Source organism: Plectropomus leopardus, chromosome 10 (assembly GCF_026936395.1).
Source record: "Plectropomus leopardus strain MGB_pleo_1.0 chromosome 10, ASM2693639v1, whole genome shotgun sequence".
Classification (NCBI taxonomy): Eukaryota; Metazoa; Chordata; class Actinopteri; order Perciformes; family Serranidae; genus Plectropomus; species Plectropomus leopardus.
The window spans coordinates 24,145,294-24,171,215 of NC_142185.1; the positions used below are offsets into that span (position 1 = coordinate 24,145,294).

The window sequence follows — 25,922 nt, forward strand, 5'->3', positions numbered from 1 at the left end:
CAAGCTTTTCTTTTCTGCACACAGAAAATACATGAACCTTCCCAGCTATAATGTTGACTGTTACAACACGTCATCAGAAGTAAATTTTGATGAATATGCACAAAAAATGCACGCACTTTAAAATGTTGTGTGGACTGTTGTGGGTCCACTCATACAAATGGTGTCAGGAAAAGCCATACAAAAGTGTGTGTGTGTGCGTGTGTGTGTATGAGAGAGAGAGAGAGAGAGAGAGAGAGAGAGAGAGAGAGAAACTGTGACACTGTGGGAGACCAGTGCTCATGTCATTACCAGCAAACGAACAGTTATTCCTGTGAAACTGGTTTGTGCTGAATGTGGTTTGGCTCACGATCAAGACATTCAACATATTTCTAACCCCTCCTGAGGACACTTATTCTCTTGAGTCATAAATGTTTTTGGAAAACCATCAAATAGTCTGCATATCTTGTGGTGTAGCATCACAAATCACCACTTGACCCCTCAAAGGGCTTGCATTTATGAAACTTAAAAGAATAACACTAATGTGAAATGTGCAGCATTCAAGAGCAGCTGTTAAGTAATCACATGATTAATTACGTGTGTTCCTACAGCAGGGCTAGCCAATCAGATACAATTATTTGCCCTGCATCTGCCATATTGTTCTAGTTTTGCTTTTTTGTTGTTGTTTTTAACCGTTCATATTGTATCCGTTACATTTTATCAATAAAAACATGATGACTTTAACCTTTTAAAGTTATGTTTCTTTGTGTAACATCCTTTTTTATCTTTGCTAACAATAAACATGAGAAGACATAAAATACATAAAAAAAACATAAAATAGAAGGGAACATTATGATATTATGGAAATGTAAAGAAAGCCAAACTATAGAAGGAACAACATTATTAAAAACATAATATCATCATGTCTAAAAATATATTGTTTCCAAAACATGCCTTTGACCTCTGGATCTCTACACAATTTAAGAGAATACCTCACCCACAAAATGACTGTTTTCTATATCAATTACTCCCCACATATTGTACTGAAATCCATGAGGAAATTATTTTTTTGCATGCCTCCACAGTGAACAGAAATCAAAAAGAGGTGAACATTCTATGTGAATTGAAGCAAAGGGGGTCTGCGTTTAAAGACAGCAAAACTATATCATAACATCAGCTTACAAACTTTCACACAACTCATGCAGAACAATCCAAGTGTTATTTATCCAGTTGTATGCTCAGTGCTTCTGAGACACATGCATTTTTACTAAAAAGTTAGGATTTAAAACACTTAACATCTACAAGTGGCACACCCTGAGCATGCCTGGGCACAGGCCTGCGTATGCAGCTTGAGAAAAAAATCGAACGCATGCAGGTGCTCCAGCATGCTACTTGGCCGTACATGAGACTGTTTGTACTGACATGTTCTGAAGGTCTAATGTGTAGGATTACGTTGCATCTGGTAGTGCGGTTGCAGATTGCAACCAACTGAAATAGCTTTTGTGTGGCAAGTATGAAGGAGAACTGCAGTGCCTGATGCAAAAATACACATGGCCCCATTTAGAATCAGTGTTTGGTTTGTCCATTCTGGGCTACTGTAGAACAGCATGGTGGACTCCGTAAATGAGGACTCGCTCCATATTTAAATATAAACGGCTTATTCTAAGGTAACAAAACACAGATTCTTATTTCCACGCGATTATACAGTTACATTGTTATGAATATCATATTTCATTTGTGGCAGTAGATGCCCCTAAGTCCTACACAGTGTATCAGTTTGGGAAGCACTGAGTCTATAACTGGATAAACGAGACCCGGATTATACTGCACAAGTTGTGTGAGAGTTATAAAACCTATGTTTTGACATAGTTTTCTGTTGTTAATTATGGGCGCTGTTAAACTCAATTTATGAAAAATGATCACCTTTTTTGGGGTCTCCTTTCACCACAGAGGCATGCCAGAGACACAAAGGTTTCTTTATAAATTCAACTTTATAGGAGGTGGAAAATCGATGTAAAAATTGTAATTCTTTTGGTAAAGTATTCTTCTATAAAAGATCATTTATAATTTGCATGAAATTATCCAAATAGCTTTTGCTGTTAAATTTGCCTGGAGTGAAAGGGTTTAAATTTTTATCTTCCACCTAAAATGAGATTATGCAACTTCTGAAAGACAAAAAAAACATTCAATCTCTTGCAGATGAAAAATTAGATTCACTGGGTATCAAACATTTGCTACGACTTGTTTTCACAGTGTTAGGTGTTTAGCAAAAGTTTAAGTCCAAACATTCTCGTTCAGCAGTTTTATACATAAGGGCTCAGAATACTCTCCGATCAGCGAGCTCGTGCTATGTCACTAATTTATTTTTAAACAAGTCGACCATCGTGCTCGGACAGTCTGACTCAGGTAGAGTTTATATAACCGTGTCTGCTTTGCACACGCTCAGGAAATGAAACCACTGTTAACATGCAAGTGAGACAGATAGTCAAGTGGCACAAGGTAGAGACATTTGGTTATGAAAGCAGTGAGACGAGGAGCAGGGTGGGCTGTGTGGTTTTGTTGTAACCGTGCATCAAAATATTGCGTGACCTTTCAGTTGAGACATTTTGCATGCAGTTTGCATTCCTTTAACATTTCAGACTGTGGGAGGGTACGATTTGTGTCTCTTCTGAGGTTTGGTATTTACACTCACCCCAACATACTTTTATTCTACGTATATTAGTCAGTGCAGTCACCAGAAGAAAATGTCGGCATCTTCCGTTTCTGCAAACCAAGAATATTTTACATTTTTATGTTTTACGTGTATCAAATCAAAAATTCCAAAGTGGCATACTTCTGATTACTGTACATACAAGTGCTTAATTTGTCTTTGGGAAGGGATGGTGGATGGCATGACACGTAGGCAAGATGGCTGCCAAGCTGGAGACTGCTGTTCAAGATTAACAAACAACAAAAAAAAAGTTGCTGATGAAGACTGTTGGTTGAAACGCATTTGTCGTGTTGCTGTCATAGGCCCAGAATTAAAAGCATCTAAAAAGGACATTATTGCCTGCTGGCGGTCAGTTTTGTCGTATGATTGTTTTCTTACCATAACAAAGTGTTTCATATCCACAACATGATACTGTACAAATGTTACATATCTGTGGTTTGCAGAAACACACAATGCCAACATGCCCATTGGGTTGTTTCATAAGCCAAATTGTCCTGACATCTTTCAGTTACTTTGTCACTGCATATCCTGTGTGTTTTCTCATTCTGACTGCTTAATATTAGTGGTTGATGGCTTTGTTCAGTTTTCCAGTTTCAATTAATGAATCTTGTTTTTTTTTCACTCATTTCTACCCAACCCACAACAGAAACCATAACCTTTTAACCTCCTCCTCAACACCCACAGATATCACCTGTGTTCTCTGGTATTGTTCTAATGACCTGGACTTTTTCTTTCCACCTCCATGGGTAAAATAGCAGGTTCACAGGAAAATCCCTAATCCTAAATTATAATAAAAATATGTAAAATCCCTACTGTTTGGTCATAAGAAGAAAAGGTATAGAAAGCCACAGTCAGCACCACTATCATTATTATAGACTAACGAGGACAGGTGTTCAGATGACTGACAGTTTAAATTGGTGGTTTGTACACAATCCAGGTGCAGATCTATGTTATTATAGCACCGGTTTATTGATAGAGAAAGTCAGGTGCACCTCACCTGTTACACCCACACCCTACATAGCTTTGCTAATTGCCTGCATGTACAAAATTTCTCAAATACTCACGTGTACTTAAGTCATAATACAGTAATGTGTGGACATGAACGTTTGTGTGACTGTGTATTTTGTCTATGTCGAAACTGGTTCTTGTGCAAATCCTTTTCTTCCTCTTTGATAGCACTTGCCTCACCCTTATTTTTCTGCCTGTCTTGTCATATTTTTTTCTGCCTCAAACTGCTGTTCTTCCTCTGTGTGTTAAGGTTTTCCCTCGCTCCTTTCAGTCCCATCTGCTTTGTGCAGAGTGGAGAGAGATTTTCCTGAACTATCTGTGCTATAAGATAAGCCAGGTGGAACCAGAAAAAACCCTTCACGTTTTAATAAAACAAAACAAAACAAAAAAAAAAACCCACAACATTTTTTTTTGTTTGTTTGTTTTTTACAACACAAATTGTATCAATAAATTGGGCCCATTTTGTGATTAGCATAGACTAGAATTAAATAAATTGAAACCAATAAAACCAATTTAATAATACATGACATAAAAAACAAATATGTAAGCTTCTTTTAGTTTATTATTATTATTATTATTAGTATTATTTATTAGATTATGTTTCACGATAAAAAAATTAAAATAACAAAATGAAAAGTATATATATATATATATATATAATAGTAAACTATAAAATAATAAATAAATGATCATTTACGCCCCCCAAAATCAAACCTTTTTTAGTTTTTACATTACACAAGTTGCAAAAATATATTTCATAATGTAAAATATTTTTAATTGCACAAAAAATAAATGAAATGTATATAATAAAAAAAACCTCCAGGGTCTCCTAAACAGATGAAATAACACAGAAATGTCGAAATATTCTAAAAGTCTTTGCCAGTTTGTATTTTTAGAGCCTTACATTTTCAGCAGTTGTCAAGTATGTTTTAAAATCAGTGTCTAAAAAATATAAAAGGAGGGTAAAAACCCAAACTGACGATCACCAGTTGCTTCCTGTTCATGTTCCTGCAGGATCCGCGCGCGCAGCCGGTCTGTGGAGTGAGAGCGAGGCAGCCCACGAGCAACAGCCCGGCAGAGGGAAACATCACGTGGTGACACATCTCTACTACTGACGTCACCGTCCCCATCTCCCAGCAACCTCTCCATCAGCACTCACGTCACCGTGCGCCCGAGCCGCGCGGTTGCCTGGCAACCCGTGCCCTGCGCTCGAGCCCGGCCTTGCCTTGCACCCAGCTCGAAGCTCTGACGCGGGTGTGACGTTAATAAGGTGGGTATCAATTTGTTATGGTGGCAGAGGGAGGGAGGCAGGGAGGAGTAGGAGGAGGAGTTCCCCTGCGAGAGCCGAAGCCTCTGCTCTGCATTCCGGCGGAGCGCACAGGCACACACCGGCAGCACCGAGTCCCGGGCCGAGAGTCTTGTTGTACAAAGTAAAGACGGGAGGAAAAAGTTGCTCCGCGCGGGTTTTCTACAGTTTTTCCAGACTCCCTATTGTTGTTGTTTCTCCGCTCTAGTTGTGGAATGGTTTACATTTCATCCGAGAGCTGTGAGCGAAGGTTGTTTATGTCCTCTTATTAAGGTAAGACGAGACTCCTCTCTCATTTAGACTCACTTTTTAGTAGGCTTACAATTCATATTTCCCTTTTCTATAATTTTCTCACAAAATTCAAAACTACCTTTGCTTTTTGTCAAGCCGACTTCTCGCCTCTTTCACTTTCAATATAACAGTTACAAAAAGTACCCAAATTTCTAATTGAATAATGGTTACAGATTTTACGCAATAAAAAGACCATTTTAACTACTTGGATACGTACTGTACTTTTGAGCATAAAACTGACAGCACGCTCTGTAAGAACAAATGATTTCAGAGGGAGAAAGTTTTCACGCTCCTGCACCATAGTTGTTTATAGACCCACAAGCATATTTAAGTTGGACAAAAGCACCTGCCATATGAAATGTAATGTTTAGATGCAGTGGTTGAAAAAGTACTGATTTTTTTTCTTTACTGAAGTAAAAATATCAATACTACAGTACAGAAAGTAAAAGTGCTGCATTCAAATCTTTACTGCAAGTGAAATAATTAATCAAGGAGCAACTGAGAGGGGGTAGGAAATAATACGTTTATACTTCCTCCTAGTCCTTTTTGAACATGTAACATCTAATTTTTGTTGGTTATTCGAATCTTTCCATGAGTTGTGTATAGATTATCATCCATTTCAATTGTTATTTTGGTTTTTTTTTTTATCTTTTTGTTTTGTTTTGTTTGTTCGAAATAAATGCCTATGAATCAACCATTCAATAAAAGTGCTCCCATTTCAGAATGATATATCATTGGATTGTAATTTCTGATGCATTAATGTATTCATCACTTTAATGCTGTGGGTGGTAAAGGTGAAACCAATTTTAGTTAGTTGATATGTTGCTGAGTAGCTTAATTTATAGCTTATATATATATATACACCATATTTTTTTAGTTGATTATATTTTGTATCAATAATCTGAATCTTTGAAGTAACCACAGCTATCAAATATATGTAGTGGAGTAAAAGTGTAAAGTAACATAAAAATTGTAAATTTATTTGAGTAAATGTACCTAGTTACATCCCACCACTGTTTTAATGTATCTGTTAATGTGCTGTAAAATAAAAAGCAATGTTTGTATGTGCAGGTACTCGCCTTAAATCCTCATAACGCTGTAACTCCAGACGGTTGGTGCACCATGGTGAGCACGTCAGAGAGCAGCCGGGGGGCTCAGTCCAGCCCTGCCCAGGGAAGGCCACTGCAGGTCGGCTTCTACGAGATCATCCGCACCCTGGGGAAGGGAAACTTTGCAGTTGTGAAACTGGCCAAACATAAAGTCACCAAAACACAGGTTGGCACCTTTCCTTATAATTATGTGACTGACTTTAAAGATTTTTTAAAATGCACGATCTCTCATTTTTTTACAATTTACTTTTTTTTTCAGGTGGCTATTAAAATAATTGACAAGACCAGACTGAACCCCTCCAACCTGGAGAAAATTTATAGAGAGGTGCAGATTATGAAGCTGCTTAACCACCCCCATATCATCAAACTGTACCAGGTGTGTATTATCTTCTATCTCTGCAGTGTTGTTTCATGCATGTGTTTGTATGTGTGCAGAATGATTTGTGCATGCAGTTGTGTGTTATTCCACCTATATTACATTTTCAAGTGCAGGGAGCCAGTCTGAACACACGCATGAATCTGGGAGTTACAAAAATGCAATGGTGTGGAAAGCTTTGCGAAATGGGGACAAACATATTTCCCTCTGTAACAGTGATGTGGTGCAGAGCCTGGTTATTGTTGGTATGCAGCGGTGCTATTATGTGTGGCAAAAATAAGGGCCATTTGTTATCTAAGTGGTTTGTGCCGGCTTGTGGTGAGCTGTTGACTCTCAGAGCACACTGAATCATAAGTACAGCACAACAGCATTACTGCAATCCCTTTTGACCTCCCTCTGTGTGTGTCTGCATGTGTGTAGAGAGGGAGTGAGAATAATCATGGGTACCAGTCAGTGCTGGGAACAATGTTCTTATTTGCTATATATATATATATATATATAAAATGATAGAAGTGACTGCAGAGGTATGTGAAGCAGAGAACAGTCAGGCTGGTTAAAGGTGCATCCTCAGGTCTGAGCGTTAAGTCTAATTAGCGTCTGTTAAAGCTGAGTACAATGTGTCTGCGCGTCACGTGAAGGCCTCCCCACAAAGCGCTGCTTTACTGCTAATCAAATTGAAGACTTAGTGGAAAAGAATCCGCTTTTTTGTCCTCGACCGGCCCTGCAAGCGCTGTGGCACGAGTCTGGCAAGAGACAAACAAACACACACCCACGCAAACAAACTCTCACACACAATGCTCTCTTTTTTTCTTTTTCTTTTTTTTTGCCCTTTTGTTTAGCTCTGCACTGTTTTCCTGCTCTTGAGGATTATTGAAGTCCGGTGTTAAGCAGCTGAGCGGTATTTCCTGTGAAATAATGTCTCAATCAAAACAAGACAATATTTCCTTGGAAACTCAGTGTTCACCATCGTGAAGAGCCGAAACAACAGATTAAATTATCAGAGTCGATGGACAGAAAATTAATTAATCATTTAGTTACTTTTTCCAAGTAAAAATGATAAAAGTTCCCTTGTCCAAGCTTCTCAGTTATGAAAGTTTGATGCTTTTACTTATCTTGTGTGATAGTGAACTAAACGTTATTGACTATTACAGACAAAATAAGCAATTTAGAGACACATGTTTGGGGTAATTACAATGAACACTTTCTACTATTTTGATTAATTCACAGGGGGAAAATGGATATTGATAAATGCAATAAAAGTCAGGTTGGGTGATATGGTCTGTGAGAGAATATTCAGTATTGTAGCTGTCACATTTGTTAAGAAAATTTGATATTTATATTTAATACACCAAACGCAACATACAGTATAACAATATTTTAGCATTATCACATTACTGAAAAATTCTAAATGTGATACAATACCTTGAAAAATATCAATACTGTTTAATACCACTGGGAAATTGACATTAAAGGCACACTAGTTAATTGCTTTTATTAAAATATAAATATAACATGACAATGATTACTTTTCTTTACTTGGTTAGTAGCAGAGATAATAGTGAAAAATGTCAATCAGTGTTTCCCAAAGCCCAAGATTACATCCTCAAATGTCTTGTTTTTTTCCACAGTGTAAGATATTTACTTAACTGTCATAGAGGAGTAAAGAAACCAGAAAATATTCACATTTAAGAATCCTAAAATCTTGACTTTTTTTCTTGAGAAATGAATTGTAGATCAATTTAATGGAAGACAACCTATTGATTAATGGATTAACTGTCGCAGCTCTAAAGGTGCTCTCACAGCTCTGTGTGTTGCATGTGATGCATCCAGTTTTTCTGCGCCCTTGGGTAGTCTGAGGTGATGCTAGTCAGGTGGTTGGTGCTCGATGACGGTGGGAGGCAGTCTCAGACCTCTGGCCTGATAAATCAGCTGCTGCTTCCATTCTCACCGCGGTCTCATGAGAGTTAAATGTTATTTTTCCTTTATAGTCAAGGATCATGGGCTCCTCTCCCTCTGTCTTTGTGTCAGCCTCTCTTCGACCATCAGCACCTTCAGTCAAACTGCTGATCTCAAATAGGCATGAATGTGTTTGATTTCTGAGTGGAGACCCGAAAGTTCCCAAAGAAGTCAAATATGTCAGGCTGAATGATGAGAAATATCTGCATGCAATGGAAACGTGCCATCATAAAATTATGGGTTCTTCACTCAGTGCAGACGTCATGCAGCTTCAACTACCTCACAGCTAATTTACGGCCAATAAAACGAAATAAATATATGAACGTTAAGGGGTTAATCTTCCTCCTGGGTTGGTCTGAGGGTCCTTGACGTGCCTGTTCTTCAGAGCCGTGACGTCAGCTGCACCTCAAGGTGACAGAGCCCCGGAGAGCTGCCCTATCTCACAGATAAAGTCTACTGCCCGCTCGGAGGCGTCTGTGTATTGAATCATTCTTCTCGTGGTTTTCTAAAGCAGCTGGTGGCTGAAAAGAATTAAGCCCCACCATTCAGTGGAATTTAGTGACATTTAATTCAGAGTTGGCCAGACAGGGCTTTGTCATATGACGAAAATTGCTTTGTTGTGCAACCTTTCTGCTCAGCTGCCCCGTCCCTGAGGGCTCTCCTGGGAAATGGAAGCTTTCTATGAGCTGCAGCAAAGGATCGGGAATTGCGTCTTTCCAGCCTTCACAGTGCACCAGACATTTACAGCAGTTGCCCTTATGGTGTTTCTTGATACGTGACACATATGAACAGCCTGTGTCAATATGTCCCTCTGTTTCCAAGAAATAAAGAGATAGAGGGGGGAAATTCAACTCTTTTCTGTTCCCAGTTAGTGCCAGCCTCAGGGAGAACATTTTCAACCATTTGATAGTTTGTCTGTTTGAGCATGATATGCATTTACGCATTTCCCCTCTGGGTTTGTGGTATAAATGGGTTTTCAAACATGATATAAATGCGTGCAGGAAGTCACTGACGCCTGGCTTATGCAACAGGACATTTCATGGAAAGCCAGGGTGTTGGTGTTGTGTGTGTGGAACAAGTACACGGAGAAGAATGAGACGGGGATTTTTGTGGTTAGAAAAATCTCATACCAAGAGATGCCTGGAGCAGGCTGATGTGAAAGACTTGGAACAGGTTTTACTCTTCGTCATCACCAGCTGCCAATGATCCAGTTGGTTTAAACTATCGTTTGTTTTTTCTTTTTTTCTTTTAGGTCATGGAGACCAAAGACATGCTGTACATCGTGACAGAGTATGCAAAGAACGGAGAAATGTTCGGTGAGTTCAGCTTTTATTTGTAGATCTGTTGATCATGATACTCTGATACATAAAACACATTTCTGTCTTAAATACGGCCTTGAACTAAAATATCCTCTCTCCCTCCAGACCACCTGACCTCAAACGGCCACATGAGTGAAGATGAGGCACGGAAGAAGTTTTGGCAGATTCTTACAGCTGTGGACTACTGCCACAGACACCACATCGTTCATCGCGACCTAAAAACCGAGAACCTGTTGCTGGATGCCAATATGAACATCAAACTGGCTGGTAGGTCTGCCATCTAGGGTTGGATAGGGTTCACATTTAAACCAATACCTGTACCATTACCTGAAATTCAGCACCAGTACCCAATGGTTTATTTTTTCAGTAATTTACTTTCTCTGTAATTTGAAATTTGAAAAATGTAATATTTGGACAAGCTTCAGGGGTGACATAGTAGAAACGTAAACACAATTCTGCTCCTCTGCTCTTTTCTATCAGACTTTTGACAAAATTATATGGAAAAGAAAAGACACCTGACACTGAAACTATCACTGCAGATCAGTGTTTTGGCTCACCTGGAAGCCGACAGATCTCCGCAGCCAGCTTTCAGGCTTGGTGGCACATCAGCCTCTGGTCTGAACCTGGCGTTCTCATCCAGATGTGCTCTCAAGTCCTGAAATTTGGCAATGATAGATTTAAAGTCAGAATTAGAACAATATTTATTACTAAGTAGTTTATTCTTAGTTTACTTTGGTTTTTGGTTTTTTTTGGTGCATACATTAAATGTACAATAAACAAATTAAGAGGGAAAAAAAATAAGGCAACATACTGTAACACTCAAGAACATAAATATAAAATAGAAAACTTTACAAAAAAAAAGACAAAGACACTTTAATAAGTACTGTGATGTAACAAATATTTACAAGGTAGCTGTTTGTAGCAATGTAGCAGAAAAACAGCTTAGGAATTCTTAAATCATTCTGAATCAAGTGATTGGTGCCCAAAGACTAGTCCTTTGTGCAAGAGATGATAAAGCAGTGCTGGATATGATCTGGAAAATGTCTTTGAACATCACGATGACATAAGACTCTAAAAGGAAACACATCCGCCCTCCAGCAAGTTCCTACAAAAAGAACAAACAAAGTCTTAATAACGAAATCATTTTTTCCCATGTCTTACAGACTTTGGATTCGGAAACTTCTACAAATCGGGGGAGCCTCTGTCTACATGGTGTGGCAGCCCGCCTTATGCCGCCCCTGAAGTATTTGAAGGCAAAGAATATGAGGGGCCCCAGCTGGACATTTGGGTGAGCTTATAGAAGGAAATTCTAGACTGAATGTTTCAATCAGGCATTCATTTTCTTCTTATGCTAATATTCTCCTTTTTAAAATTCACAGAGTCTTGGTGTGGTGCTTTATGTTCTCGTCTGCGGCTCTCTTCCATTTGGCGGACTCAGCCTTCCTGCACTCAGACAAAGAGTCACAGAGGGACGATTCAGAATCCCTTTCTTCATGTCTCAAGGTACAATCACTGCCAGTTACCAAAGTTTGTCAAATCCATAGTGCTCAGAGTCCAAGACTCATTCCTCTTTTTTACGTCCTTCAGACTGTGAAAACCTGATCCGTAAGATGCTGGTGGTAGACCCAGCCAGAAGGATCACCGTGGCCCAGATCAAGCAGCACCGCTGGATGCTGGCAGACCCAACAGCCGCCCACCAGACCCTCAGCCATTCCCTGTCAGAGTACAACTCCAACTTGGGGGACTACAGCGAACCAGTGCTGGGCATCATGAACACACTGGGCATCGACCGCCAGAAGACGATCGAGGTGAGTGAACAGGGATAAGAGTTTTGCTCGTGTCTACTTGTGTCTCAGTTCTTGCTCTACTATCTCCAAAAAGATTATACATACACTGCTTTCCCATTGCTGATAGACCAGAGCTGTGTACACAGCTGTACAGCAGACGAGTATGCCTTTCTGTTCTTTTTTCTTTTTCTAGTGTGTCACGTTTTCTCAGGCGAGCCAGAAAATAGGGTTAGGGGTGGTCAGTGTTGAACAATATGAGAGTGCTGCTTGGGCGGAGACAGACAGTATTTTGTGGCAGTACATCACTGAATCGCCCCAGTAAAGGCGCTAAAATTGGTGCGTTCACCCAGGTATCAATTTCCATCACTATCAATTGAAGCCAGTCAGAGCTGGAGCCGATACACACCTGTGACTACAGCGAGTCATTTGACCCAAAAGTGAAGGCTGACTGTAACCTTTCTCATCAAATACAAAAGCCAGATTTTTGTAGGTATTGGTTTATTTTGTTTTTATTTTTTTTTTCTGTCCAGTGGAAAAGGGGGTTACTGTTATAACTGGCTCTTATTCATAGGTGGGAAGAGTAAAAGGAAGCTATAAAAAGAGATGAATATAAGATGGCATTAAGGGCCACAGAAGTTAATCAAAGCAGCAACACCACTAATCTACTGTCTGTCTTCTATTTCAGTCTCTACAGAGCAGCAGCTACAACCACTTCTCCGCAATTTACTACCTACTGCTGGAGAGAGTGAGAGAGCATCGCACCCAGCAGCTGAGCCGCCAGTGTGGGACCTGGAGCCAGAGACCCAGGAGCACCTCTGACTCCACCGGCCCAGAGGTGAGCATTTGAGCCAGGTGTATTGATCTTAAAGTCCGAATCTAACTTTTTTACATGAGCTCTAAAACACTGTGTGCTTTTGTTTTTGTTTTACAGGTGATAATGGAGTCGACCGACAGTTTTAGAAGCACATCATTTTCAATTCCAACCAAAAGCACTCCTCCAGTTTACCCAGAGATGGAGTTTGACCAAGGTGGATTGTTCCAGGTAAATGATAAAACTTGAAAGCATTCAGCAGCTTAGGAAGCTTCACCCTCCACCTTTAGATACTGACAGACCAGAGACACATATCAAGTCACTAACAGTTGGACACCTTCTGTTCCAGCGTGTGGTGTTTCCAGTAGAGGCCAGCCTGAACAGACTTCTCTGGAACCGCTCCATTTCACCCAACAGCCTGCTGGAGACAAGCATCAGTGAAGAGGTGCGACCAAGAGACCTGGAGGAGGAGGAGGCCACACAAAGTCTTGGGCCTCTGCTGCCTCCCACCACCACGTCCCGCAGACACACTCTGGCTGAGGTGTCGGCCCGTTTCCACCAGTGCAACCCTCCATGTAAGTATGTAATACATGCGTAAAATAGCACACGCTAATCCAGACATATGCAGAGTCTAATTTCCTCTCTGTTCTGTCTCTGTAGGTATTGTAGTCAGTCCCTCAGATGGTGCCTCATCTGACAGCTGTCTGAAATCCTCATCCAGCCCGGCCCCAACTCTGCAGGCTGCAGTGGGAGACATGTCAACACTTCTGGCCTCCGGGGCCGAAAGTGGAGCTTTGCTGCCTGCTGGAGTTCCCCTCACCCTCTCCTCCCACCTCCTGCCCCAGGCCCAGGGCAACCTGCCTGCTGCTAGCTTCCAGGAGGGTCGCAGAGCATCTGACACCTCCCTCACACAAGGTACGGGAGCATGAAAGTGTCAAATATCCATGCTATTTTTTCTTTTTTTTAATAATGTGCATGATATCGGATCAAAGGAGGATTGTGTAACACTTTTCCATGCCTTTCCACAGGCCTCAAAGCTTTCCGCCAGCAGCTGAGGAAAAACACACGCACTAAGGGGCTTCTGGGATTAAATAAGATCAAGGGTCTGACCAGGCAGGTCGTTCCTCCACCTTCCTGTAACCGCGGCAGCCGGGGGTCACTGGGTCCAACTCTCTCTGAGCACCGCAGCATGTTGGAGGAGGTGCTGCACCAGCAAAGGTGAGACACAAAATAAAAAAACTAAAGCACATGATTCTGGTCTAAGGGGGGCTCACAGTCAGTGTGTTTACATGATGTTAGGGGGGCAATTTAGTCTTTTGTGTATAAGCCTCAAATTGGAACTAAACTGGCCTTGGCGTTCTGGGCATGCTCCATGGTGCCCACGCCAGGCTTTGACCCGGAAATCAGCATTAATTTGTAGAAGAAAGTTGGGAAAAACCAAAGAAGATAAAAGGAAGAAAACAAAACAAGATAAATGGAAGAAAACAAAACAAGAGAAAGGTATCAACATGGCAAAAGTAAAGGGTAGAATACATACCAAATGTACAGCGCTTAAAAGTTTGTTGTTTGCCGCTTGCTAACTTGTTTGGTGTGTGACACAATGGGTCAACAGGAAGAAGATTCAATAGCAATTAGCTGAAAGGGAGCATATTGCTTCCTACCATGACGGACTCCGACATACTTCCGTCAATAACTTAAGTCTCCTCTGATGCTTGTACACTGGGACTAGAACAATAGTCCAATCAAATGGCCTAATGGAGCTATAAGTGTAGCACAACAGCATATATGTATATGTAAGCACAATGACTGTTTGACTGTGATGTAAATACAGAGTCTGATCTTCTGTCTCTGTGTTCCAGGATGCTTCAGATCCAGCACCAACCCCAGCCTCAGGTCCAAGCCGCTCAGACAGGACCTTCCCAGAATCCCCTGCTCTTCCTGGCCCAGCAGCAATCGCCCTCTCCTCCACCTGCTACAGTGTTTGCTTCCTCCTCCATGTTTGACACCCCTGCCCCCTCTACCCTGCCTCCTCAGCAGGCATCAGTGGCTCTACAGCACGGCATCTGGAAACAAACCCTCGAGACCTCCTCTTCCTCTGGCTGCTCCTCTTCCTGCTACGCTTCTAGTCTGTCCCCCGTGGCCTCCGCTGCTTACCTCCTCGAGGCTCGTCTGCACATCAGCCAGCACCCTCACCCCCAAATCAGCCTGCAACAGCAGCCCCAGTCTGCAACACAAGGCACTTTCGCCGCCATGTCCAAGCCAGCAGTGTGGAGCATGAACTCGGCCTCCAGCGCAGATCCTGACATGCAGGAGTTGGGTCTGCAGCAGCAGCTCAGTAACTGTGTGATGGTGAAGTAAAACATCGAGACCAGAGATTGTTCTCTTTGTGGAAGATAAAATCATCTCTTCATTTTGAGCTGAGAAGAAAAGAGTGCAAGTGAAAAGAAAGAACAAAAGAAGAAGATGCAGGCGACAAACGTTCACTTTATTTAACAACATGCGGTACACATGTGAATGTGTCCACACATGCATGTTGCGTAAACTTTTGATAACGTATAAGCTAAAGACGAAGCAATAACCAAACTCTGGACAAGGCGTTAAATCTCGTATCAGACAGCCAGAAAAGCAATAATAGACTGAAAAAATCATTCAGCTCCCCGATGGACTCACTTGAAAGAAATGAGAGCTGACACTAGCTGATACATTTATCTCTCATGTTTTGATGCTGTCTAAGTTAACTCTTTGATTATATTGAATAGAGGAAGGCTCCTTCTTCCTCTTTCTTTTTTTAGACATGGTTTGTGTCATTTCCTGTTCTTGCCATTTTTCACTTGACTGGACAGAAGACCAAAATTCATTTTTTTCCCACTTGGTTCGCCTTTCTCAAGAGACATTTCTCTGTAGCAGTGCAATGAACATGCAGCATAGTGCCCTAAGCTTCACTGAAGGAGTTGATTTGAATTAAAACTGTGATTTTTTTTTCTGTGCAAGATTATTATAGCTACGCAAATGCTGCTTTTACCTCAAGCTGCAAAAAGACTGCTACATCCTCATCAACCAAAACTGAAGGAAGACAGTGTCCCGCTGATTGAGTCAAGCACAACCGGTACATCAGTCAGCTCGGTAGCACCTTACACATGTGGATTCCCTTCGCTTGATAAGCACCTTCTTGTTAGATGCTTTTACTACCTCCACAAGCAAGAATTTGGAAACCTATACAAAACAATTCCCCTAACAAAATGTTGTCAGTCCCAGATTATCAGAGGATTTTCAGATCAAAGACTATGGGAACAGTGCAATATTTCACATTGAAATACAAATGATGAGGCTCTACATAGGATGGTCAAAATGTATATTTGCCTGAGGTTTTTGTGTTATAACTTTTAATATGTCTGTTTGCTGTGCTAGCTAGCTGACTAGAACAGGTACTAGTTATGTAACATAATAACATGAAACTGTAGAAATTAAGAGAAAAGGCATTTCAAAGTGCTGTTTCCTCACACAGTATGCTTGTAGTTCTTTAACTGAAAGGAAGAATTTGGGTTTTACCAAAGAACGAACAGCACAAGAGATGGGTGATCTATCACAGATACACACTACTGACTTTTCACTTTGATTGCTGTCTCGAAATGTAGCACGGTGGTTAGCGAGCATATTTCACATGATCTCATGAGCTTTTGCTGTGAGATAAAAACTCCTGCTGCTACCGAATCCTGATGCTACACGTGTTGTTAATATCTCTAGCTTTTACTATCAGGACCATGGCGGTATTCATTTTTGTACTTTTCTAGAAAATAAGAAAAAAGAAAAAAAAATCAGAACATAGCAATACCATGTTGTGCTGGAAGTTGAACTTTCTTCAGTTGTCCATAAGTGGCTAGAAATAGAAACAATCTGCAACAAACTGATTTATTTGTGGGGTCAGACAACGTATTAGAAAGTTGAAGAGATGTGTGCTATTGTAGTTTATCCTCTCATATCTGTGAAACAACTTGTAGAAGAGCAGTGTTTTTCCAAACTCAGTTCTGCGTTGGAAACTTGCAGTGTTGATATCTCTATCCAAACAATTTTTGGTTGATTGCACTCACTACCAACACCTGTGCCTTTGAACAAACCCCCATTCAGAGATCTCCAATCATTACGCTGAAGGAAAAAAGATGAACGGCTCTGTTACTGGCCCTTTTGATATCTTCTCTGACCTCTCTTTCTCCGAATCTGACCTTTGAACTTGCTGCATCAACAGAAGAAAGAATTGCACTTTATTCATTTTGTTTTGTTTCTCATGAAGAAAAAAAAACTTCACAAAACTATTATTGAAACACTAAGACTCGATGCAAATCTGTAAAATGACCCTTTTTGATAAATTTTGGATAATAAGATGTCATTTACTTTTTTTGTGATTTGTTACTTGACTGTGTGAGCATGTGCATGTCTGTGTGCGTGCGTGCGCGTGTATGTGTGTGTGTGTGTGTGTGTCTGTGTGCAGGGAGAAAGACGAAGAGAAATTAAAGAAGAGAGAATGTTAGTTCATGAAAGATTGTTTATTTATGTGTCTATTTATTTAAATAAAGTTCACCTCCTAAACTGTGTGTTGTTTGTTTTCAATCATAAGTTGGGTATATTGACATGTCATCATAGGTAATGTTATGTTACTTGACTGTGAAGGACCGTCATCACTACGGCAAAGATGTATTATTTTTAATCGCTGATAAATGCAGCAAAAAAGTGCTGAAGTTTAAACTTTGAATTTCCATATATTTTTGTCTGATTCTCATTTTTATTTTTATATAATATTTATTGTACTCCACACGTTCACCGTGCTAAATGTGAAAATAGGCTGGTTTTATACACGCATAAATTACTGCTTATTTAAACGGAGTCTGGTGGGCTCGCTGATATCAATTTTAAGGCTGGTACTGGTTGAACATAAGTGATAATGCTTTGACAGAAAGGTCTATCTCTGTAGGGATCCTTTCAATAACAGCTTAAAATAACAATCTGAGCCTGTCAGTAGCAAAAGAAAGCACTTTTAGTGGACAAAAAAACACAAAAACAGCTGGACAAATGCCCCTGATCATTTCATTGCTGTTAATACATGACTTCCAACTGCAGCCCTCTCAGTCATTAATGGAATATTTTCAAAAATCAAAATAGGGCCCACATTAAAAAAAGTTACCCTTTAATTACATACCCATTCATATTACGGGTTATCACCACAATAAAGACATTTATTGACATCTAGCTGCTTAAGTTTCAGAGTTGAATTAATTTATTAGTATTTAAAAATTACTATAAAGAAAAACTAAAAACTACAGACATTACAAGAGCAGAAAATACTGGTAATTTTCTGCACAGAACAATTATGCCTCTTTCTCTTCCAACTGATGACGAGGTGTAGTGATGATGCACTGGCACCCTGTGATAACACTATGATGCAGAGTGATGATGCACAGGGCCCTGGTGACCCTCCTGCTGGCCGATTATTCATGAAACTGACAGCGGACAGGTGTCTGACGTCTGACAGGAAAGGCTATGTGGGAGTCAAGTGACGCAACAGCAAAATAAGAAGCCAAACCCTGTTCGCTTGGCTCACAGAGCAGCTCTCCTCTTTGCTGCTAGCTTTTTATCTCCAGTTGGAGCCAGAAAATAAACTCAGCATTTTAATTCCTGCAGGAGTACTGCATGTTCTGAACTTACAAATGTGTTGATTTGCTGCTCTCTGCATGTACAGATTCACACTGTGAGGGGCCAATACACTGACACATACACAATTGCACACATTTACACATGTAACATATGGCTTGACATTTGGCATATGACCCTCGGGCAGTTACTCGCGAGGATTCAGCGTGAAAAGAACGCCACGCTTTTGACAGTCGCCATAAACGTATCAGTCATCGGCTGCTGCCTGCTGCGGACGTGACCTTGTATCAACTAACAAACAAGCTCTCAACAACACTGTGTGTCCATCTGATTTATAGATGTATGTATCTGTGTGTGTGGTTGTTGTTGTACCATATTTCATGGATGAAACTCAGCACTGAAACAGAAAACAGACTCAATACATACATACAAAACAGAGCAGAGCAAAGAAGCAGAATACATAAGACAAAGAAAATAATATTTTTGTACTTTTCAATAACTGGAAGCCACTACATGTACTGTACTTTAAGGGAGTCTTTACCCTTTGTGGCCTCAGAGTTCATAGGCCTAGTTTACATTAAACTTAACAGGAGGCCACAGCAACCTGTTTCGAAAAGGGGCTGAGAAAGAGGGGGTGGCATGCAGCCAAGGGCTGAGGCTGGAATCGAGGCCCCAGCCACTGCGGCGAGGACATAGCCTCTATACACGGGGCGCCTGCTCTAAAAACTGAGCCACTGGAGCTAAACACATGAATCAACAGGACCGATATGTAAGCCGATATTAGCACATTTCAGATATATCAGTAATGGTGTAGGGGGTATATATTACTAAACAATGGGTTGCAGATGTTATTGCATGCCAAATAATGTAGCAACATTATTTTGTACCTTTTTATATGGCATTGTAATAGCCTGTTTAAAGTGATCTCATATCAAACAACTAATCAATGGTAATACTATATAATAATAGATAAAGGAGTGATGATAATACAGTATAGGCCTGGCTGGTATCAAAGTATTAGCGTATACCAGGGTATTTAGATATCCCAACATTGTGATTTTAAATCATCTTTAAAAGGCTGTACTGGGCTGAGTTTCAAAGTTTGAGTGATGATACTGTCACATGAAACCAGGCGACCTGAGGAATGCAGTGGTACCAGCCATGTCATGGTAGCCTCTCAGTAAGGGGGCGGAGTAATGCACCAAAGTTAGACTACATTTTGGCTACAGAAAAACAGCAAGGCCATGTGACAGGGGTCCTTTGACCTCAAGATATCTGAATGAAAATGGGCTGTCTGGGTACCCATGAGTCTGCCCTTTACAGACATGCCCACTTCATGCTAGTCCCATACAATTTTTTGCTGTCGTTTAATTCCTGATCAAGACATTCTGGTAAGAAGTGCCTCACCTTGTCCATCTAGACTTCAAAACTGTTTTGTAATGCAAAATAATGGAGTTGAAAACAAACGATTAATCGTGTTTAACCTCAGAAATCCTGCGATTAATCACGAAAAGTGATAGAATAATACCAGTCATATCTAAAATACTTTAGTAATTGAACTTCTATTCCTTGGTAAGAGAGCAAGTTCCAGTAAAATGGAACATGCAAAGCATTTGGGAATATGGACAGGACTATTAAGCACAACAGTGTGATTTGAATGGATCTATCCTGTCTCACGGTCTGCTGTCTCACACACTCTCTCACACACACACACACACACACACACACACACACACACACACACACACACACACACACACACACACACACACAGAGGAAGTGAAAAGAAACCAAGGTTCCACACAGAGACAACTGCCATAAAACATTCAGAGTGTTTTGAATAAGTAACTCGGTTATCAGAAGTGAAAGTGCATTGAGCAAAGAGGTTTTCCAGAATCTATTTGTGTGGACAAAAGCAGAAGAGACAGAAGATTAGGAAGGGAAAAAAAAACGCAGATGCTGGGGAGAAAAGTGTGACTGTGGAAATGTGAAAAATAACTCCCACCTCAATGATCAGCCATGGATGACAGAGGAAGTCAACGGCTGATGACAGAAGGGAAATTCAGATGCATAAGGTCATTATATGTAATCAGTTGCATAAGGAACTATGCTTCAAAACAGACACTGTACAGAGTGGCCTAAACGTGATGTACAGCACATTAAAAATGCTCTCAGAAATATTTTCAGGAAGCCTCTGCAGTGGGCTTTAGGATCTCTCCCCTCGCTGTAAGATTAGCACTCTAATTGTGTGTACGTGAGTGAGAAACAGTACACACATGCGTCACTGCCAATAATCGAGCTCTCTGGCAGGACGAGTGTGAATACCAGAGGATTTGTGGAACTTGTAGAGGTTCAGAGCAAAGTAAATAAACAACTTTCGGAAGTGCTCAACACAACTTTGAATAACAGAGTTCGCAGCTGCATCAGTCAGTTTAGTGATCCCTCCGGAAAAAGCAGTAGCTACAGGAACCTTTTAGTTGTCGTTTCTTTTAAATTTTAAAATAACGTTCCAGTAGCAACAAAGTTTTATAACATAAAGACTGAGAGGTTAGTATGACCAGCAGTAGATAAAGAAGTCAAAGAGCACCACTTTTCTCTATAGAAAACATGCCAGGAATAGACATTATAGTACGGAGACCTCTCTAATTAATACTTAAATCATTTAAAGCAGCTATAACCAATATTTCTAAAACTAAACATCAAATGACAATGTGAAAAAAATGATAGCGATGAACAGTTGGAGAATTAACACATGAACCACCAGCTGCCCTCAGCTTTACAGAGTTTTATAGTGAGTTTCAGCTCACTGTGTAGCTGTCAAGCCACAACGTCACTGTTTTGCTTCGCTCTCACAGCTCTAATAGCGTCACTTTCAGTAAAAAAGTTTTAAAAACTTACCACACGCTACCTACTCACTTCCAATAGACACACACAGTTAACTACTTGCTAGTGAGCATTTCACAGCTGAAGAGTCAGATATGCATCCCTCAGTAATTGTAGAGACCAAAAACGGAGCTAAAAGAAAGTGAATATTGAACGTCAATTCATCATAATAATAATAATAATAATAATGATGACAACTACAATTAACTGCTGGATGAGTAAATACACAACTGCTTGCTAACATAAACTTAGAAGATGATGACACTTTTTTCACAAATATGTGGCATGACCATGACATCGAAACATCGCACTGTGCGTTAGTGGCACATATTGTGCTAGAATTACATTTTTGGTACAAGACATTCTCATTCATGTCAGTGGACCTTCATGTCTAAATATGACACCCCAAGGTACCCTCCTGCATTGTTTTGGACGTTTCAGGTCAATTTACACTTGTAATATGCATGGTGTCTTTTAAAAAAAAGACACTTCTGTTTTTACAGGAAATGCACAGGTTTTGCTTGTTACATGCATGCAGCCTTTTTCAAAATACACTTAAAAGTAAAAATTAAAAGTTGTTTTTTATGTTTAGTTCTTCGTGTTTTTTTAAACAAAGGCATGCAGGTTGGAATAGGCAAAAAAAGCACATGGTTAGGTTTAGAAAACAACAACTGACTTTCAACTGGCACTGTTTCAGTGGTGCTGGCATGTACATGCATGTCACCACCTCGTAATGTGGTGTTAAGAGGTCATGGTCAGTTCACGCATTTGTGTGAGGCCAAGTTGTGATGATATGTTAATGCTGCGTTCATAATTTGTTTCCGCTGCCCCCAAGTAATTGCAGGTTTGATTTGTATCAAGTAAAAAATGTAACATATTTAACAGGCATTTTAGCTCATTCACTGCTTATTATATTATTTTAACTGAGCTTCTCAGTTAAATCGAGGCTCTAAGAATAAAGAGAGTTGAATGTTGTTGGCACTGTAAAGCCCTCTGAGACAGATCTGTGACTCTGGTCTGTATACATAAAACTGACTTGACTTGAGCTCATGGGACACTGGAGGAAGTGAATAACAAAGGCGAGGAAAGAGCGCTCCTGTTTGTTTTCGTTAACAGATGGGACATGCTGTTACTCACATGGCATTATGCAGAAATGGGAGTTTTATAGATTAACCTTTAACACTATTTGTCATGTGTTGAAAAACGTCACAACACACTGTAAACTCAAACGTCTTGAGGGAAACTGATTTTCGCTGCATCACTCTGTCAGATGTTTGTGGGGATATTCTACACTTAGGAATTTTTGAGCTCACTTGATGATGAAAACACAAATTAGTTTTGGTTTCTGTGGAGCTTGGGTGTCTCATTTGGCCATGACCTTACTCTAAAGTGAGATACAGCTGATGACTGTAGCTTGGCAGCATCATGGTGTTTGAGTTGGAACTAAGCTTTCGTAATCACTTCATATTGTATAAGTCTGCAAAGTTTTACTTATGACCAGGACAATAGTGAGGATTTTAGAAACACCGTCCAGTTAAATTGACACGGCGGGCCGCCATAGTCTAAATTGTCCCGCCATAGTCTCAATGGAGCTGGACTGTTAAATTAAGAGCCATATTAAAACACTGTTGAGTTATTTGTAGCGCAGTAGAGGCAGAGATGCGTGGTAGACGTCAGGCGTGTTAAAAGTGAAACTGAACCGTTCATTCTGTTGGGCCTAAAACTGTCTTTCACTTACAAAAATCTGCGAATACCTCCTATCATCTATCGATCTGATCAGCTGTGAACGAATCATCAGATCAATTATCCACCTCAGGAGTGACGTTCAGCTGCGAAGGAGATAAAAAGAACTCCACCTGCTGCGCTGCATTCACAGACCCGCAAAAATGTCGGATATTAGAGTGAGATAAACCGCTACGCCCACGACCTACACCCACACTAGCTACCAAGCAAAAACAAATTTCTGGTTAAAATTTCTGCATGAAAAAAAATTTAATTTTCCATTTTCACTTCACTACCTTATTCAGATATCAGTAAGTTTTATGTTCCTAAATGCAATTTTAGTGAATAATACTAAAGTCCTTGCATTTCAATCAATTGTTTTTATTCTTTTTTGGACAATACACAATCAAATAGTCTAAAAAAAATATGAAGTGCTGCAGGAAAAAGTCCTAAGACCCAAAAATGTGTTAATAAGCATTTTAGCACTCCCAGGTCTATAGTCTCAAAGTCAACATTGTTTTTTTTTTTTTTTCTTTATGGGTTTTTAGTTAGATGCCTAAAATAAGGTCTGTGGTGAACACAAGCTTAAGAGATTTTCATGTTTTGTTTTACGGCGTAAAATACACCAGTAAATATCCCACTGTTAATTTTGAAGCTTTTATGTGTCTTTAAAAGGCTAAATGAGTCAACAGAACGTCATCACAGCGAACACGGCTTTACAGTGTCACTGTGGTGGGGATGTTCAGTCATGGGACCGTGGTGTGCTCTGTTTATAGCCTAATATTAGCTTTTTACTTATGGTGACTGTATTTAGGCTTCAAAAATCATAAAAGTGTTGGTGTTATGTAGAGGTACCACAAAATTGCACATGCGTAGGTAAAGTCATTATCCTCTAAAATAAATACAGTAATGTGTGAATTTACTCTTAATGTTTTTATCATCAAGTTTAAAATGAACTAGAAGCCATTATGTCTCAAATGAGGCCTGAGAAGCCAAAACACTGTTTAATTAATTGGCTTCTCTCTCAGGCTGCATTCAGGCACTAATCTTCCTCATAACACTCACAGTGCATATTAGGTTGAATGTGCTGCTGTTGTTCTTTCACGGTGGAGACGCCACCCAGGACTTTTGATTCAGAGGCTCATACATCAGCACAAGACTGGTGTGGCACTACAGTAGAGAGGAGATTAAAGTGAGGCGCAAAACACACACACAGACAGACACACACACACACACACACACACACACACACACACACACAGTGTCAGCTGTGAGAGCTATGACGCACTTTGGGCTCTGTTAATATTGTACAGCAGGCTTTGGCGTCTGTGTGAGCATTCCATTACAGGCATTACATTCCATTACTCTCTCATGCTCCCTTCACTAAGCAGCTGTGTGTGTGTGTGTGTGTGTGTGTGTGTGTGTGTGTGTGTGTGTGTGTGTGTGTGTGTGTGTGTGTGTGTGTTGAATAAATTCTAACCCTTGGTCACAAACACCCAAACTCCAATTATCCATCACTCAACTCTTCTTTGTTCTCTGTCCGTACCGTCACCTTTCACGTTAATAGCAGAGCAGTTGTTCTCTGTCATTAAAGATACATTCTGGATTTTTTTATATGAGTAACAAATGAAAAACCCCAAATCAACAATTATTGTCTGCAACAAGTATTGTTATTTTTAAGGCCCTGACACACCAAGACCACAGTCGGCCGTTGGTCAATGTTGGGCCGTCGTTGAGCGTCTGTCACACTAGTTACTGCTGTTAGTCCGGCACTGTTGGCCCCATAGACTGTAAATAAAGATTTGCGACATGACAGTTACCCCAAAGTGTAACTGTTCATTCACGACAGCCCCCTGGTGTCTGTCTGCGAATAGGTCATAAAGCCTGCCCCTCCATGTTAGTGAACGGGACACAGGCCTAACTAAAAACTCAAACTACACACCAAATAAATTTTTCCTAAAGACTGTTTCTGTCACTTTACGTAGTTCTCATCACCCTGATGTTTGTTCCAGTGATAGTTTAAATGATAAGTTCAATTTTAATAAGTCATCTACAAAAAGGGGATTTTCTGCCATGACTGACAGCAAATCCACGCGCTCGCATTCAACGGGGCTGCTCGCGATTGATAGGACGGCTGTTATGGCGGGAGCTCCCCCACCACAGATATTGTTTCTGCGCTGCCTCCAACTCTGAATGAATTCACAAGCACAAGATAGCAGCGGCCATGTCTGGGACGTTAACGCTTTACTGAAGCAAAGCGAGGTTAAGTGGGGACGCATCATCCATCTTTGTATACAATCTATGTTTCCAGACCTCTGGATTGTCACCTCAATTGATTCAAAAGGTCTGGTGCTCAATGACAGCTGTTTTTCTCGGAAAAGACGGGATTAAGAATGTGGAAGTCATCTTCCCACATTTAGCCAGGTAGCTCATTAACAAACGATGGAAACAAGCATCAAGAATATAAAAACAAGTAGCTTTAAGTCTACGCACAGAAATAACAACTCTTAATTTGACATAATTCTTTGATCAATGTGTCTTAACTGCTGCTTGAATGCTGGTGTTCGCAGTGAGGTGTAGCACCTCTGTGCATAAATACAACCTCAAAGAGCTGCTAGTGTGGCTATAATCTCAGTCTTCAAACATACTGCATATATTGTTCTTGTCCCAGCAGCCAATCTCACGTAAACGGTGCGTATTAGAATCCATTTTCAAACTCTTGTGTAAATTATATTGTACCTGGCAGCAGTTATAGCTTCTGTGGTGACTCAAAATAATGTGATGGATTAATATTTTTATGGGATTTGTTGGCAAAACATAAAATATTGCAAGCTTTATTCTTGAGCTCTCAAGTCCTCCTGCTCTCTTCTCACAACATAAAACTGTCTTCAGGACAGCAGCAGCAGATTTGTGTCTCTGTATCATGTGATTCACTGCATTTTGCTAACTTTCTCTGCTGTTCAGTAAAACCTTCCTTATCTGATCTCTCACTTCAGTGTTTCATCTCTCTCTGCAGGGACTTTGA

The 25,922-nt window shown here is 40.3% G+C and overlaps 1 protein-coding gene across 2 annotated transcripts; it reads left to right on the top strand.

Moving 5' to 3' along the window:
* The first annotated feature begins 4,996 nt into the window (after positions 1-4,996).
* sik1 (salt-inducible kinase 1) lies at positions 4,997-17,238 on the top strand. 2 transcript variants are annotated; one of them, XM_042494181.2, is made up of 14 exons: positions 4,998-5,273; positions 6,363-6,566; positions 6,660-6,776; positions 9,985-10,048; positions 10,157-10,318; positions 11,215-11,339; positions 11,431-11,554; positions 11,639-11,859; positions 12,524-12,673; positions 12,770-12,880; positions 12,999-13,224; positions 13,310-13,564; positions 13,678-13,867; positions 14,509-17,238. In XM_042494181.2, the coding sequence occupies exons 2-14, from the start codon at positions 6,414-6,416 to the stop codon at positions 15,005-15,007; spliced, it is 2,397 nt and encodes a 798-aa protein (XP_042350115.1). In that variant the 5' UTR covers positions 4,998-5,273; positions 6,363-6,413; the 3' UTR covers positions 15,008-17,238. The 2 variants fall into 2 exon arrangements, with proteins under 2 accessions (XP_042350114.1, XP_042350115.1); XM_042494180.2 differs by having other exon boundaries at positions 4,997-5,273; positions 6,363-6,776.
* The last annotated feature ends 8,684 nt before the right edge of the window (positions 17,239-25,922 follow it).